This window comes from Podarcis vaucheri, assembly GCF_965113315.1.
Source record: "Podarcis vaucheri genome assembly, chromosome: 10".
NCBI classification, from domain to species: Eukaryota; Metazoa; Chordata; class Lepidosauria; order Squamata; family Lacertidae; genus Podarcis; species Podarcis vaucheri.
In genome coordinates this window covers 3,410,597-3,426,922 of record NC_138748.1, presented here as the reverse complement: position 1 = coordinate 3,426,922, position 16,326 = coordinate 3,410,597, and the positions used below count along the sequence as shown (strand labels likewise).

The following is a 16,326-nucleotide window of genomic DNA, read 5'->3' as shown; positions in this document are numbered from 1 at the left end:
AAGGCACAGCCTGCAAAGTGCCAACAAACAGCGGAATGCTGTGAAACTAATCGTGGGAGCTTGTGAAGCCAGGCGTCCAGTGCTCTGCCAGTCCAGCAGTTTAAACTCTCTGGCGTCATAGAAACTGTACAGATTATGACCAATATAGTAAAATCAGTGTCCGTTTTGCTCTCCTGCCCAATCTCCTGCCCAAGGAATGTTTGCTCTTAATTTAAACAAAAGATCGGGTGACATAAGAAAGAGAGATGAGGCACAGGGCAAGAAGGGTGAAAGTCGATGCAATTATGCACTCTTGGGCTTTGTTTGAATTGAGGGTGATGACTAAGAGGTTGAGCCACAGAAGAGAGAGGTTTTGAGCAGGGAATTGACAGAAGAGAGGTGAGACTTTGTAGGAGTTCTGTATAGGGAGTTCCAAGACAGCAACATGGCTTCTTCAATGAAGTAATCTCAGAAAGTTTGACAGATTATTAACCAAAAGTAACCTTTACTTTCCAGTTTCACATTCTCTTCTGGTCACAGATGACAAAGCATGTGGCTCAACTCCCATTCTTAAGAGGATCTTTCACAAAACTGAAGTTCTAAGTGAATAAACACACCCAGAAAGAATCAACTGTGTGTCCTTCAACCAGAAAAAAATGCAATATTGGTTATTTAAAGACAATATTTGTGAAATGCTATTGCGCATCTAGATAAAATCCACTTGGTGGATGTGCACAACACATCTAACTTCTAATGTTTTGTATACATTTGCAGGAGCTTACAGGAAAATTGCCAAGAGAATATCCCCTTGACCCAGGGGAAGAGCCCCCAATTGTGCGTAGAAGAATAGGTACTTCCTTTAAACTGGATGAACAGAAAATACTGCCAAAAGGAGAGGTGAGGGTTGCTTTCAGATTCAGACTTTCTGTTTCTCTTTTGCACTATTAAATTAAAACACCAGCATTCAGCCTGTGCCAGGATCTGGAAAGACTAAGTAAATCACTTACTGGAATTATCCTCCCTTTGTGCTCTTTAAATTTGATACTAACTTGTTGAATAGAATTTGTGGTCTTTTTATTATGGGGCATTCCTGATTATTTTGTTGTCTTGATATTCCTAGGGCACATTATGACTGTGAAAGATTATGAATTGCTTGCTTTTTGGATAGTGACATTTGGAGCAATAGCTCTTTTTCATGTTTGGGCTGATGTATGGTAATTTAATGATTTGCACAGTCCTATCCACATTTAATGGAACATGAGTAGCGCTGTGGTCTAAACCATAGAGCCTAGGGCTTGCCAGTCGGAAGGTCAGCAGTTCGAATCCCCACAATGGGGTGAGCTCCCGTTGCTTGGTCCCTGCTCCTGCCCACCTAGCAGTTCAAAAGCACGTCAAAATGCAAATAGATAAATAGGTACCACTCCGGCAGAAAGGTAAATGGTGTTTCCGTGCGCTGCTCTGGTTCGCCAGAAGTGGCTTAGTCATGCTGGCCACATGACCCGGAAGCTGTACACCGGCTCCCTCGGCCAGTAAAGCGAGATGAGCGCTGCAACCCCAGAGTCGTCCGCGACTGTACCTAACAGTCAAGAGTCCCTTTACCTTTATCCACATTTAACCCTAATTTGACTTATGGAACAGATAGAACCACCTTTTTGATAGGGGTGAGAGCAATGTTTCACATGAACACAGCAACTTGGGTCTCCCTGGTCAAAGCCCAACATTCTGTCCACCACACTAATTAGCATATAAATGAAGAGAAAGTACTTGTCTAGACTAGTGACTTGGAAAGGCCCTGCATTCTGTTGAAACAGGGTGTCCCTATCGTGTGCCAAGAGGAATTTTCCAGTGAATGACACTGGTTAGACATGCTCTTTACATAGAAAATAACTCAGATAATGGTACGTTGTAGTGACTTGTTTAGTCTTCATTAGGAGAGACTTCATTCAGAGTTAATTTACTACAGCAGAACAGTGATTCGTGTTAATGAACTTTTCCTCAATAGTATGAGGCAGACACTTTGGCACAACTGGTTTAAATAGTTTCAAGCTGGTTTTATTGCCATGGCTGTCTCCGAAGACGCTGCCACAGGGAGTAAAGCAGAGCCACTGGGCAGGTGCTTCTGCTGCTCCCCCACTGAAACCTTGGGAGTTAGAGTTTGGGGAACATTCTGAGACCCTAGTGTCAAAATATATTTTTTAGTGTTCCTACATTCAGCTAAGCGTTTTTTAAAAGTTAGGTGTGAATAACCAGACATTTCCCAGCATGGCGAGCTGTGCTTTTTGCTTTCCTAACTAGGGCATGGAAAGGAAGGTTGTATCTAGGGAGGCACCAATCCATCTAGTGTCATTTTCATATGTGTTTATTCAGAAGTCTGCTCTGTCCATGAAATCCACACAAAAATTCAGAAACATCCATTTTCAAACACATTTGGGTATGTTTTTTGAGCCAAGAATTGCACCACTAAATTAAATGAAGTGTGACATCTGAAGGATAACTGAGTTCTGGTCCAGAAGGTGAGTGTCAGGTCAGCTTGTATCAGAATTTGCAAAGAATGAGCACCTCAAATATCTATAATTGTGCCTCATGCCTTTTGATTGTAAGGACCACTCATTACATGTTTAGGTGTATTCCTAGGTAATTTTAAATGTTCCATGTGAAACTGTGAAGTAATACCATGACAAATCCATGTTGGTAAACACATGTGCCACCTGGGTATACTTGTCAAGAATCATGACTGGCTGCCAATCCTGCTGTATGCACAGCCAGCGGCAAAGTGAGCTGCTACTTTCCCTCTTCTTAATGTGGTAACAGCCCTAGCAGATGATCCACATGGGAAAGTGGCAGGCTTGGTCGATAAGACTGGGCCACTGAAAAATCATACATCAAATGCATTCATTTTTAACAGTGCCTTTCATCTGCTGCCTTCACTGGCTGTTGTGGGAGATTTTCTGTAGTGAGGCGGCAGATCAGGATCTGAGTCTTAAAATATATTGTGTTGAATACACATTTAATAAATTCAGTGTTGACAGGGCTTATGAAAGCTTCAAAGCAAAAACTCTTTCTAAAAAAACCCACACATACACAACAGCCATTCAGTCTGTAGCATTGTGAGAACTGTAGCTATGGATTTAAAGTAGTGGTGATTCATCACTGACAGCAAAGGAGATTTTTAAGCCAAGATGTCCAGAATGAATACTTCAGAGAGACATATTGTCTTGAAGAGAGATTAGTTCACAGCAGTGTGGCTTCTTCGGTGACTGTGGCACTGATTGACAGAGATAGACGATCTCTCTTCATAGAGCATATGATAGCAAGTTCCCAGCATTTCCTTGTGCTGGCTGGGGGATGGGAGATGTGGTCCAAAACATCTAGAGGGCACAAGTTGAGGAAGGCGGCTTTAGAACTAGAACCCAGGACAGGGTTATGTTGGCAGGAACAGGCTTGGTTCTTAACCCTTAGGGCCGCCAGGGACAGGGATACCCTCCTCCTCAAAATACACACTTTTAATTTATCCAGTAAAAGTGAAAATTCACCACTGGAGGAAAAGGTGAGCTGCTGCTCTTGGGACCCAGTTGCAGCAAGGGCAATACTGTTCCCACAGTGTGTGGCCCAGCCCTCCTTGTCCCAGGTGCCAGAGAGCACACATACTCTCTGCACTCAGGGGGAGCTGTGCAATAAACAAGACTTTCATAGACCATCTGCTGACATAATGAGCATTTTGCTAGCTGCAATATATATTTCTTTCAAAGATTCATTCCATGCCTCTTGCTCTCTGAATGAACCCCAGAGTTGCTTACAACAGGTTATGCCATTCAGTGCAAATCGTATGCAACTGAACACAAAACGATTAGCTTAATCTCTGTGGTGCAACAACCACGGGAGATGCTGGGGGAATGTCATCTTAAAGGCCCCCTTCCCAGCTCTCTGGTGTTTCTGCTGGAGCCGTCCTTTGTGGACCTAAGACAAGCCTGAGGAAAAGAGCCTCCCCAAAGTGTAGATGCCACCATCTCTCAGGGGTGAGGTTTTTCCTTGCCTGGGCCAAACAGAGCGTGGTGCTTGGCTCACTGAGGCAGCCAAGAGAGATGGCGGAGGAACATGATGTTAAAGCTCCTCTCCTCAGCTCTCTGATGTCCCTGCTGCTGGTATATATACAGGCCTCCAGTTAATACGAGGCAGTTTAGATTCTTCTGATGGAAACCTCAATAGTATAGCAAATAGAAAATAATAAAATAGACCACTAGATTCATTCTTCTGTGGGGAAGGGGCGAAAATGCTGCAGGAAGAAACTGAACTTTTGCAAAACATCGAAGGATTATCTATTGATGGTTTTAATTCCTAGCCTCTAACAGATGATTTTTCCTCATTAAGTGCCTTCCTCCCAGCGCTCGGGGATAGAAACTTGTTTTTAAAAGACAGAGAGTCCTCTCCATGAGATTCCATGTTTGTGCGAGTACATGAAACACGTGTATGATTTTACAGTGTAACTTGTCCTTCTGATTGGTCGTAAGTTGTCGTCAAATATTTCCTGTGGTGTTCAGTGCCGACACTAGCTCTCTGTGTGTGTTATTCATGTGAAGGTCAACTGTGTGTTCCCTGGGGAGCAAGGCCTACTCTGCATCTGCTTCCTAAAGTAACTGCACATTATGCACAATTGTCTGTAAGGCAGCAGCAACCCACAAGATGTTGTTGATGTATAGGGGCTGTATGGATGGAATCAGGACTTCCAGGTGTGCAGGTGTCCTGATCACCCAGAGCCCCAACACATGCACAGGAACTTGCACATTGAGTTTTTCTTACAGAAAACCATGTGCATATGCTCCAAGAAAAAGTGCAGTTCACTTCTCAGTTAACACACAATTGTCTTACTACACAACTTTGAATTAGCAAATTCCATGGAACGAAGACCCAGGAATGTCAAGATTGTAATGCTGTGATTCCCAAGGTCCAATTTATGCATTATCAGATGGGTGCAGCTATTTCTCTGTGGTTTGATTCTGCACCACTCTGGTAGAATTCTGTGAGGAACCATGTGAGTGGATGAAGGGGAATGCTCCTTACTATGTCAAATGGATGTCATCGTCATTGTCGTGTCCCCCTCCCCCAGTTCATTGTAGTTCATAACTACTTTTCATGGTGTTGGCATCCATCTGTCCTGGGAAACAAAGGAGGTGTGTGCCTTTGGGGGTGAAGTCAACTGTTGGAAGGTTGCAGCGCCTGCTGTGGCTGTGAGACCAATATGGGAGAGACCTGCTGGGGCAGATGAAGGCATCCAGTTGTGCTGCTGCAGATGCACCAGGGCGTTTCTTCTCTCTGGGCTCCTCCCGGCGGTCATTCCTCCTCTGCTCACTGCTATGGATGCACAATCTGACTTATTTTGTGTAATACTACTAAAATCCACAAGACTGAGCAACATGAGCTAAAGTTGTTTTAGTAGCGCCATTGTGGTATGTAACATAGAAGAAAGCTGTTGCTTTGTAAATCTTCCCAGTACACACCAGCCAAACTTGCCCGTGATCAGATGTACTGTTAGTAAGCTGCTATACTTTGCACCTGCAGACGCATAGGCAGCCTCATAGTCCTCTTGGTGGACCTGGAGGGCTTTTGGCCTGGCCCAGCAAGGTTCTTCTTCTTCTGTTCTTACATGCTCCATGGCTAAGGCACTGACAGCCACAAGCCTCTTTCTTGTTGGACAGGAAGCTGAACTGGAACGCTTGGAGAGAGAATTTGCCATTCAGTCCCAAATCACGGAAGCTGCCCGACGCCTAGCCAGCGACCCAAATGTCAGCAAGAAGCTGAAAAAACAAAGGAAAACCTCATACCTGAATGCACTGAAGAAACTTCAGGAGATTGAAAATGCCATCAACGAGTACCGTATCAAATCTGGAAAGAAGCCAACACAAAGAGCCTCCTTGATCATAGATGGTAAACAGAACCCAAACTTCATGATACTCTGATCTTTCTTCCTGATGATCATTTGGGGGTGGGTGGGTTGCTCGGGAGAAGACAATGCTTCCCAAGGAGCTGATGAGGAGGTGGGTTTCTGGAAGGATTATACAAATATTTCTTCCTAACCTCAACTTCCCATGAAACTTCAGCACTTTGATAGGTGAGCGCCAGGCAGACTGCTCTTCATGCCACACCTGGATCCTCAACTTCCATATCTGAAGTTGTGTCTTCAGACCCTTTCACAGACAAATTTCAGTTAATGGATACTGTTAAGAAATGTGTGAGCAGCTTAAAAGGAAAGTGGTGAATGACATTGAAACGTAAGTGAGTGCTATGCAGTGCTATGCACTTTGGGGCAGGGGCAAAGTCCCTACTTGACACCAGCCCTCTCCAGGCGTTCAGTCTGAATGCACAAGGGCTTAAAGTCGGGTGGGGGCAGTGGCATCCAAGCCCCCTCCATGCCCCCCATGCTGCACCACCTTCACTTCAGAGGCTTTCTAAGTGCATTTAGCTGAGCATGCTTAAGTACCATATTTATACAAATGTAATGTGCACCTTTTTTGTTCAAATTACATCATAAAAGTTAGGGTGTGCATTAGATTCACGTAAATACAGTGGTAGTAAGTAATTGCATCCTCGCAATAAGTAATCCTGATGGGGCAGGGTTCCAGATACGTCTTCTAAACTAAATGTACTTCATTAAAAGCCCCCTTCAGATCTTCCTCCTCAACACAAGAAAATTGAGATGGAATGACCACACCGACCATACTAGGTGTGCATGCCTCTCTTTCTCCTTACTTTTAGTCTTCATGTGCTCAAGCTAAACACTGCTTTGAGGCTAAAGTGTTAAACAGTGGGAAAATTGGTGAAATAAATACCGTATTTTTTGCCCTATAGGACGCACCGGCTCATAGGACGCACCTAGTTTTTTGGGGGGGAATCAAGGGGAAAAAAATTATTTCCCCCCCAGGTTTGCACAACCATCCCCAAGCTAGAAGAGGGAGACGAAGCTCTCCGTCTCCCTCTTCTGCCTTCAGGGACAGCTTGCCCCGCTGTCCGACGAGTTTGTGGGGCTGGCGGGGGGAGAAGCAAGCTTGCTTCTCCCCCCCCAGCCTCCAGATCAGGTCGGGGAATAGGGGGATGGCGGCGCTCTACCACCCTGCTATCCCCCGAGCTTGTGGGGCTGGCAGGGGGGAGAAGCAAGCTTGCTTCTCTCCCCCCCCCCCGGCCAGCCTCCAGATCAGGTCGGGGAATAGCGGGGTGGCGGCGCTGTGCCTCCCCGCTGTCCCTCAGCTTTTGGGCTGCAGGCTGCTGCCCACAAGCCTTGCGAGCCCGCGGGACATCCCGCCGGGCTTGCAAGACTTGCGGATAGCTTCCTGAAGCCTGGAGAGCGAGAGGGGTCCGTGCGCACCGACCCCCTTCGACCCCCTTCGCTCTCCAGGCTTCAGCGAAACCCTATTGGATGCAAACACATTTCCCCTTCATTTTTGGAGGGGAAAAAGTGCGTCCTATAGGGCGAAAAATACGGTAAATAAAAGGGCTAATGTTGGGCTCTGATCTAGCTGGTTCTTTCCAGAGAAGGGACATTAGTGATTATACTCAGGTCCTGTTATACAGATGCTCATTATATGAAAATTCACTTATCCAAACATGAGGAATTGGTACCAAAACCTCGCTATATACACCTCAGATTCAGATATCCAAGCAGCTGTAGAGAATCCTAACTTTTTTGTATTTTGCTGTCCACACCAGAAACCATGGTGGGAAGGAGGGAGAGAGATCAGACAAATAAGAGAGCATTTTTATTCCTTCCTTGTTTGCCTTCTGCCAGGTTCCAGGGGATTTTCTCATCATTTTAGGGTCAAAATTCTGTGGTTCAGACGCATTAGAAAATTTCCCATAGGGATCAAAGGAAATCATCAACTCATGATGTAAAGACATTTTGTTCAGGTAGTGGGACCTGCATGTATTTAGAATGATCATAATGCCTTTATATCAGTCACTGGTGCAATCACACTTGGGATACTGTGTACCGTTTGTATCCCATCTTAAAAAGGATATAATAGAGCTGTAAAAGGTGTATAACAAGGAACCCAAAATTTCCCTTATGAAGACACACAACAGCAATTGGGACTTCTTAGCTAGGAAACAGCTGAATTCTGAAGTCATGAACAGCAGGAAAGTGGAGAGACAGCAAAATGTCTCCCTTACTCATAATGCTAGATTACACAGAAAAATGGAAGGACAGTCCACTTAGGACAAAATAAATGCATGGAATTAAAACATGGAATCAGCTGCTACAAGATGTGGCAATGGTCACTTTCTATAGCTTCTAAAAGGGTATTTAAAGGGGCAGATTCAGGGAAGATATGTTTCTTAAGGGCTGCATAGCAACAAAAGGGAACATTTCAAGGGCAGTATTCCTCTGAATATCAGTTGCTGCCAAACATGCAAGAGCTGATCCTTACCTGCTCTGCTTGTGAGGTCCATGGAAGCATATTAATGGGGAAAGCATGCGGGATCAGAAGAGCTGTTCTTGTGGCCTGGCATGAGTGGATTACTGCTGGGCTTCCCCACACTGTGGAGCTGCACAGTAACCTCCGTATGTGTTTTCACTTGACAGATGGAAATATTGCCAGTGAGGACAGTTCACTCTCGGACGCTCTCGTTCTGGAGGATGGTATGTACGACATTCATTGCTATATATTGTATTTTATGTCTCTGCTGAAAAAAAGAAGCTTGTGTTGTGTCAAAGGAGCTGGGGCAGAATCCTGTCGAATCTCGACACTTCTCATTGGTTTTAGTGGGAGAAGTTTAAAGTACATCTATCTCTGCCTTAACATCAATGGGACTTAAATGTACTTGGCTTTGGCTGGATCATCGCCTAAGGTTGTAAGAACTCATATAGTAAGTAACTCATGTAGCAAGACTTCCAGGACACTCTCCTGTCTATATAATCTCCCTGGAGAATCCTGTACTATATTTTTTCCTCTGAGCCTACCTCACTTAAAATTGTTTTTGTTTAAAGTAACATTTCCAAGATAGTTTGGGATGATTTTATTTCGAGCAGTCACTACCCAAATATCCAAATAACCTTTTTCAACTGAAAAGTAGGCACAATTTCCTGCAACCAAATGTTCAAGCAGACGCCACACCCCTTGTAGAACGATATCATACTGTCACTTGTGGGTATTTTGCTGCACTGAAAAACATACCCATCATCATCATCATCATTTTTAATTTGTATACCGTCTTTCTATCTTACAATACTCAAGGTGGTTTACAAGCTGAAAAAACAAAAAATGTACATCTTATAACAATCTAATGCAATACAAAATGTGATAATAAAACATAACTTTAAAATAGGCAACCTACATCAAAAAAGTAACATTCAACAATCATTAGAATAGTATTAAATAATAATAACATATAAAAGTTGAACAGAAATCCACTCAACAGTTACAATAAATAATTTCTAAACTATAATCCATAAAACAATGGCACGCCACGGTACATAAAATAAGACAATACAAACTGAGCAGCCAAGACCCGAGGGTGGGGCAAGGCCTTGCCTGGCGAAGTCTCTCCCTCACCTCTGAACGGCAGGCTTTCAGCACTTCCTGAGGAGAAGAGAGGTGGGAGGTGCGCCAGCTTCAGTCTCAGAAGATGTTCCAAGTCAATGATCTGCCAAAGCCAGCTATGGTGGTGGAGAGTATGGGGACGAACGCTGTCCATCTAGCAAGGCTGAAGACATCAGCAGCAAGAAGCAGGCTCTTCACTGCAACTGACCCAAAGCTTTGGCAGAACCTCCCAGCGTAGATCGGAATTAACTCTTCCCTCATTGTTTCTCAAAAGAGTTGCAAAACTCTTTCATTCTGACTGGCATTTGGAGATTGGCGATATGAAGAGCTGTCTTGAACTCATGTATTACTTGACTGTTGAATTTGCTGTGGTGCTTTACTGTTTTCTAGGCTTACATTTAATTGTGGTTTTAAGTTGCTCTGTTGTATTTTTTATATAAGCTGCTTTGAGCACAGTAAAGTAGTATGGCATCTGTATATTAGTTATGCATAGGATTTATACACATATACTTAAAAAAAGGCCTTAAAATGAGCATACATTCTACCTCTTTACACCTGTATCAATCTTTTTAATTGTAAGCTCCTTGAAGCATGGACCTCTCATCTTCTAAAAGGCCATGCAAAAAGTATTTAAACAAAATAGTGTTCCTGTCCTTTAGTTTTCCTCTTTTTTCCCATTTCAGAAGACACTCAGGTTACCAGCACGATATCCCCTTTACAGTCCCCTCACAAAGGACTCCCTCCCCGCCCCCCGTTGCATAATAGGCCAGCTCCTCCGCAGTCCCTGGAGGGACTCAGGCAGGTGCACTACCAGAAGAAGGACTATGACAAGTCCCCCCTCAAGCCCAAGATGTGGAGCGAGTCCTCCTTGGATGAACCCTATGAGAAGGTCAAGAAGCGCTCTTCACACAGCCATTCCAGGTAAGTCATCATGGAGACAGACATTTCCTTATCATGTAGCACCCATTTATAAAGGGGGGGGGCGACCAAGGCTTTGTAAGCAAATTTCATGGATGTGCAGTAGGATACTTAGACTCACAGAACTGCAGAGTTGGAAGGGACCCCACATTCCCAGAAGTTTCTTCAGCAGTCCCAAAAGCCAAATAATAATAATAATAATAATAATAATAATAATAATAATAATAATAAAATTTATTTATATCCCGCCCTCCCCAGCCGAAGCCGGGCTCAGGGCGGCTAACAACAATCAAATAATCAAACAGTAAAATAGTTACACAATCTAAAAATATTTCATTATATAAATTAATTAAATCAAATTGAAGGCAACCAATTAAGCAAAATTCTGTGCAGGTTGCCAGAGGAGGGAGTCAGGCTGCGCCCTGACCAAAGGCCTGGCGGAACAAAGAGGTTAGTCACTGCAAAGTAGTACAGTCGTACCCTGGAAGTTGAACGGAATCCGTTCCAGAAGTCCATTTGACTTCCAAACTGTTCAGAAACCAAAGCACAGCTTCAATCGGAAGCTGCTGAAGCCCCGCTGGGTGTTCGGCTTCCAAAAATAGTTTGCAAACCGGAACAGTCACTTCCGGGTTTGCATTGTTTGGGAACCAAAACATTCGAGAACAAAGCTGTTGGAAAACGAAGGTATAACTCTAGTCATTAATAAACTGCAGCTTGCTTCTTCAGCTGTGGAAGTAGCTCTGATGAAGACATCTGAGGAAACAGCACCTCGATGCAAAACATAGTTGATTTGGCTAATGCCTCTGCATCTCCATGATGGAAGGTGCTTAATTCCAGGTGCTCATGCTAATGTTTAAAGCCATAAACAACCCCAGGCCCCAGATATCCGAAAGACTTGCCTACAGGTCCTCTTGAGTATTTACATTGGCGGAGGGGCCATCTTGGTTGTGGTGGCCCAAGAGAGGCCCTTCCCTATGTGCCAAATGCTCCTCCCAGGCCTGGAAAAGGGTTAGTTTAACCTCTGGTTTGCTAGTAAAACTGAATTGCTGTGCTGTGAGATGATGCATGTTTCCAAAGTGTGTCAGCAACATGAAAAGTTTGGAAAGCTCTGCCCTAAGCTATGGAGCCCTCTTACTGCAGAGGTAAGTCTGGCATCTTCATTTTGCAACTTTACCCTGGCTTTTGACACTTGAGGTGTGCATTTTTAGGACCCACCTTATTTCTGTGATTGCAAGTTGTTTTAAACTGTTTTTAATGTTGTGCTTTAATTGTTATAAGCTACCATGGGAGCTTAAGGTGAAGGGAAGGTAAATTAATAATAATAGTGGCTGCCACTCCCAAATAGCAAAACAAAAATATCACTCAATGGGGTCCTCTCTGTGTCTTCCAGCACTTCCTGTGCTTTATTTGGCACATTATTTGTGCCTTAGCTTATTGTTGTTAGAAAAAGGAGCAATGCAGAGTAATTTAGCAGAAAATTAGTGTAGTAATGTCTAAAAGCATGAACAGTGAGCCCAGAATTCCCTTGAGTGAATTGCCCTTTTGCCAGCCTCTAGATGACGTCAGGCAACCCCCCCTCTCTCACTCCCCAGCTGTAAGAAGAGTCGCATTGGGCTGCTGAAATAGGACCTGTCAAGTCTGCTAGACTTAAGAAATGAGAATTGTCGTCGTACCCAAAAACGCTTATGGTTTTCTCCTATGCCCATGTAATAAAGTATACAAGCTGCCCTGATCACTATGTTTCCTTTTGTGTGCAGCAGTCACAAGCGGCTTCCCAGCACTGGGAGCTGTGCAGAGGGTGGAGGGAGCAACTCCCTACACAACAGCCCCATTCGGAATCTGCCCCATTGGAACTCCCAATCCAGCATGCCAACAACACCAGATCTACGGGTACGCAGTCCACATTATGTGCATTCCACTAGGTAAGTTCTCCCAGTCCAATAGGTCCTCAGCTTCTCTTCTCCCACCCCCTACCAAATGTTAAATCTGGAGCCTGGAATTCCTAAAGCCGACTTAAATTTCATCAGGCTGCTCAAGAGTTGCTCTGAATTGGATTGTGCTCCCAGTTGTTTCAGCTAAAACAAAGATTCTGATATTTTGGGGAGGGATAGGAGCCTTTTAGCTAAATCAAGTTTGAAAAATAGATTAAAATTATGTTCTTGAAATCCCTTCACATCCCAAAAAGTTGCATACAGTATGCCTTCAACTTGCGTTCATTTAATTTGTGCACATTCAATTTTACATGCATAGCAATAAAGAAATAAAGAGGGAAATGACCTTAGCAATCCCATCCGCCATTGAAGCCAATGTTTTGATTATAAGCGGTTTTGGCTTTTTAAAATATATATATATATTTAGTTTTTCAGTTTAAAATTTTACAATCAATTATCCAACAACCAACATAAAAACAAGATTCCAAAGAATCTCCTGAAACTTCCCTCCTCCCCGTTGTGAGTCCTTTCGTTAACCATTTCTTCCTACATCTTTTATAATAATCGAAAACTTTTTCATTAAACCACAAGTGTTATTTCAATCCTACTGATGATTTTAGCTGTTTCCAATGGTTTTTAAGATAAATTATGTATTTTCCCCATTCCTTATTTAAATTTTGGTCTTTCTGATTCTTTCGGTCATTTTTTGCTATTTCAGTGATTTTGGCTTTAGGCACGATTCCCGGGACGTATCCCCCACATAAGTTGAACAGCTCTTTTACCTGGGTACAGGTGCTCTATATGTGTTCACTTGGAACTGGAAGTGGCCAAAGGTCAAAAAGAAATGTACCACATAGCAGAAAAGTGTTACCACAGTTGTTTTCACATGATGCCATTTCACAAGTTCTAGAAAACATTTGGTCATGTAATCCAGCCAAACAATGTTGGAAGCAATGTGATTATTTGCTTACAAAAACAAGGAAGCAGTATCTGGGTGGGTGGTTTTGTGTATTTATTAGGCAATATCACATCTGCACTCAGCTATGATGCTTCTTGGGTGACCTTGGGCCTGTCAGTATCTCTTATAGAATGTACAGGGGGAAGCATAGGAGTGAGATATACCATATTTTTCGCACCATAGGTATTTTTCGCACCATAGGACGCACCGAACAATAGGACGCACTTTGTTTTAGAGGGGGGAGAACAAGGAAAAAAAATTCTCCTCCTCTCTGCCCAGTGCCCCTTCAGTGAAGCGGCAGGAGGCGATGCACAGAGAGGGGGAGAACTTTCCCACTCTTGTTTTCCCGCTCTAAAACAAGGTGCCGTTTAAGGTGCGTTCAGGCAGCTACCTTGGAAGCCTTTCGACCTGCTCTTTGGGGCGGGGGAAGCCCACCACCAGCCCCAAAGAGCAGGTCAGGGAGCAGCGGAAAGGCACAGCGGAGAGGCTCCTGCCATAGCCGCGCGTCACCTCTCCAGCCGGGAGAGGGTCGCGGGGCTATGGCGTCTTCGCTCCATAGGACGCACACACATTTCCCCTTCATTTTTGAAGGGGGAAAAGTGCGTCCTATAGAGCGAAAAATACGGTAAATGTAATACATAAATAAAATCTTATTAGGTAGTGTCAGGGGTTCAGAAGCAGAGACGCAGAGAAGGGTGGAAACAGAGAGCGAGGGGGAGGAAGCCGAAGGGAGAATGAGTGATGATGACGACCCGAGATCTCCAAGCCTAAGCAGTGAGTCAGAGGACTCCCAAAAGGGAGCCCCAGTGAGCAGAGCAAGGGGGGGATCCGGGGGGACACCCCAGGAGGAAGGGAACAGAGGAGATTCAGAGAGCAGCAGCTGGAAGTCGGGACCCACGCTCAAGACTGAGAGCAGCAGGGAGGAAGGCAGCCAGGCATCGGGTTCCGGAGGCCGTCAGCAGGAGGGAGGGCACGAGTCAGGGGTGGTCACGCCCTCCTCAGAGAGCGAGGCAACGGTCAAGAGGAAAGTAGAGAGTTGGGCGCGCGCGCCAAGTTCAAATGCAGCGGAAGCTGGAGCAGTAAGCAGCCCGGAGAGTGAGCCAGGTCCCAAAGCCCGCCGAAAGGAAGCGGAAGGATCAGGGGGGTCAGCGTCAGAGGAGAGTAGAAGGGAGGAGTCCCAGGGGGGCAGAAGGACCCAGAGACGTAGGGAGAGGCGAAGGAGGTGGAGCAAGGCTAGGGTATTAAGCTGGTGTGCAAGAGGCGGGGACTCAGATGGGTCTTCGCCGACCTAGGGCAGAAGGTGTAGAGCTGCACGCTGCAGTTCGGAAATGAAACCTGTAACTCAATAAAGACTCTTTTAAAGTGGACGCTGTGTGGCGTGGTCCTATGTGAGCTGGGACCTGGTAGCAGCTCTGACAGTAAGACCCATCTCTTCAAAGCTTCAGAAACCTGAAACCTCGCAGCGGGAGCAGAAGCCGCTAGGGGAGGAAGAGGGGTGTCTGTAAGCAAGCTCACAAAGGTTAGCAAGATGACGGAAGAACAGAGGATCTCCGCGCTGCAAGAGGCAGTGACCCAGTTGTCCTCAGAGGTATTGGCTTCCAAGAAACGGGAGGAGGAGACTACAGCCGCCTACAGAGACCTACACGCCAGGTTTGAAATGCTTGTTAAGCAAGGGCAACCGGGACCCAGACCGGAGGGCGTGGGATTGGCACGGAGAGCAGGAGGGCTTGTGGCTCACTTCGATGGGACTTTGCAACAGTACCCTAATTTTAGAGCAGACGTAATGTGCGCACTGCAACTGCTGGCAAAAGACTTTAGAGATGAGGAAGAGAAGGTGGGGTTCATATTGTCCCATTTGCATGGGGATGCCAAAGCCTGGCTGCGCAATTTGTGGAGGGATAAAGATCCGGCGCTTCAGAATGCAGATGCCTTTATCAAAGCGATGGATGCGTGTTTTTTGTCTACTATTGATGTGGATCTTGCCAGACGGGAGATTCATGGACTAAAACAAGGGAGGGCGAGCGTTCGGCAGTATCACGCCCGATTTTTTGCGCTGGTCAGTGCTTTAGAATGGGATCGGGATTCGCCCCCTGTCAGAGACCTCTTCTGGGAGGGTCTAAGTTCTGCGGTTAAGGATGAAATTGCAAGGGGGGAGAGGCCCCGAAGCACGCAGGAGGTGGTCCAAAGGGCGCTGACTGTGGGGGTGAGGCTGGAAGAACGTCCATGGTGCAGAGATGAAGGACGTGGAGGGCGCGAAGCAGCGAGAAGTTTCTCTTTCGTTCCGAGGGAAGCAGCGCGTGCGCAATCCACACCTCCGCCAGGAGGGGGAGGGGAACCGATGGAGGTTGGAGGTGCAAGGGCTCAGTCAGCAGCCAGAGCTCTAGCACCGGCAGCAGTAAAAGCGAAGCCTCCTAGAGGGAACAGGAAGTGTTACATCTGCGAGGATCCAGGCCATTTGGCGAAGGAGTGTCCCCGGAGGCTCCACAAGCACACTGCAGCCTCAGCAATGGTGACTGCAGCAACGCAGCAAGGAGAACCACAGCAGGGAAACGACGATGTCTGGCTGGAGACGGAGGCACTGGGGCCCAGCCAGACGCATCTGTGAAGCAGTCCCCAGCGATATTGCAACCCACGGATCCCCTCCCACCCAAACCAGTAGTGCAGCTCACAGCATCTCTCCAGCTACCCGACGGCGTCACTATCGAAGTGCCGCTTTCTGTGGATTCTGGAAGCAACGCAGACTTTATAGCGCAGAGCTTTGTGGAGCAGCACGCTATACAGCTATTGCCTGCCACTCTGCCCCTGCAAGTCGTCACAGTGGATGGCAGAGAGTTGCTAGGGGGGCAGGTGGTGAAGCAGACGCCACCGATGGTGATGCGCCTTGGCAACCACAGGGAAGTCATCAGTTTTAATGTCACCCAACTGTCGGACACGCCCATTGTGTTGGGCATGAGTTGGCTGGACAGGCACAGTCCGACACTGGCTTGGTACCAGAGACAACTGATCTTCGGCT

The 16,326-nt window shown here is 45.8% G+C and overlaps 1 protein-coding gene across 8 annotated transcripts in view; it reads left to right on the top strand.

Moving 5' to 3' along the window:
• Positions 1-16,326, top strand: part of FRMD4A (FERM domain containing 4A) — a 466,163-nt gene that overhangs the window by 433,839 nt on the left and 15,998 nt on the right. For all 8 annotated transcript variants that reach the window (XM_082240074.1, XM_082240073.1, XM_082240077.1 and 5 more), the window contains 5 exons: positions 754-876; positions 5,673-5,901; positions 8,549-8,605; positions 10,190-10,427; positions 12,182-12,346. In XM_082240074.1, coding sequence (XP_082096200.1) covers positions 754-876; positions 5,673-5,901; positions 8,549-8,605; positions 10,190-10,427; positions 12,182-12,346 — 812 coding nt within the window. The remainder of the gene's footprint in view (positions 1-753; positions 877-5,672; positions 5,902-8,548; positions 8,606-10,189; positions 10,428-12,181; positions 12,347-16,326) is intronic.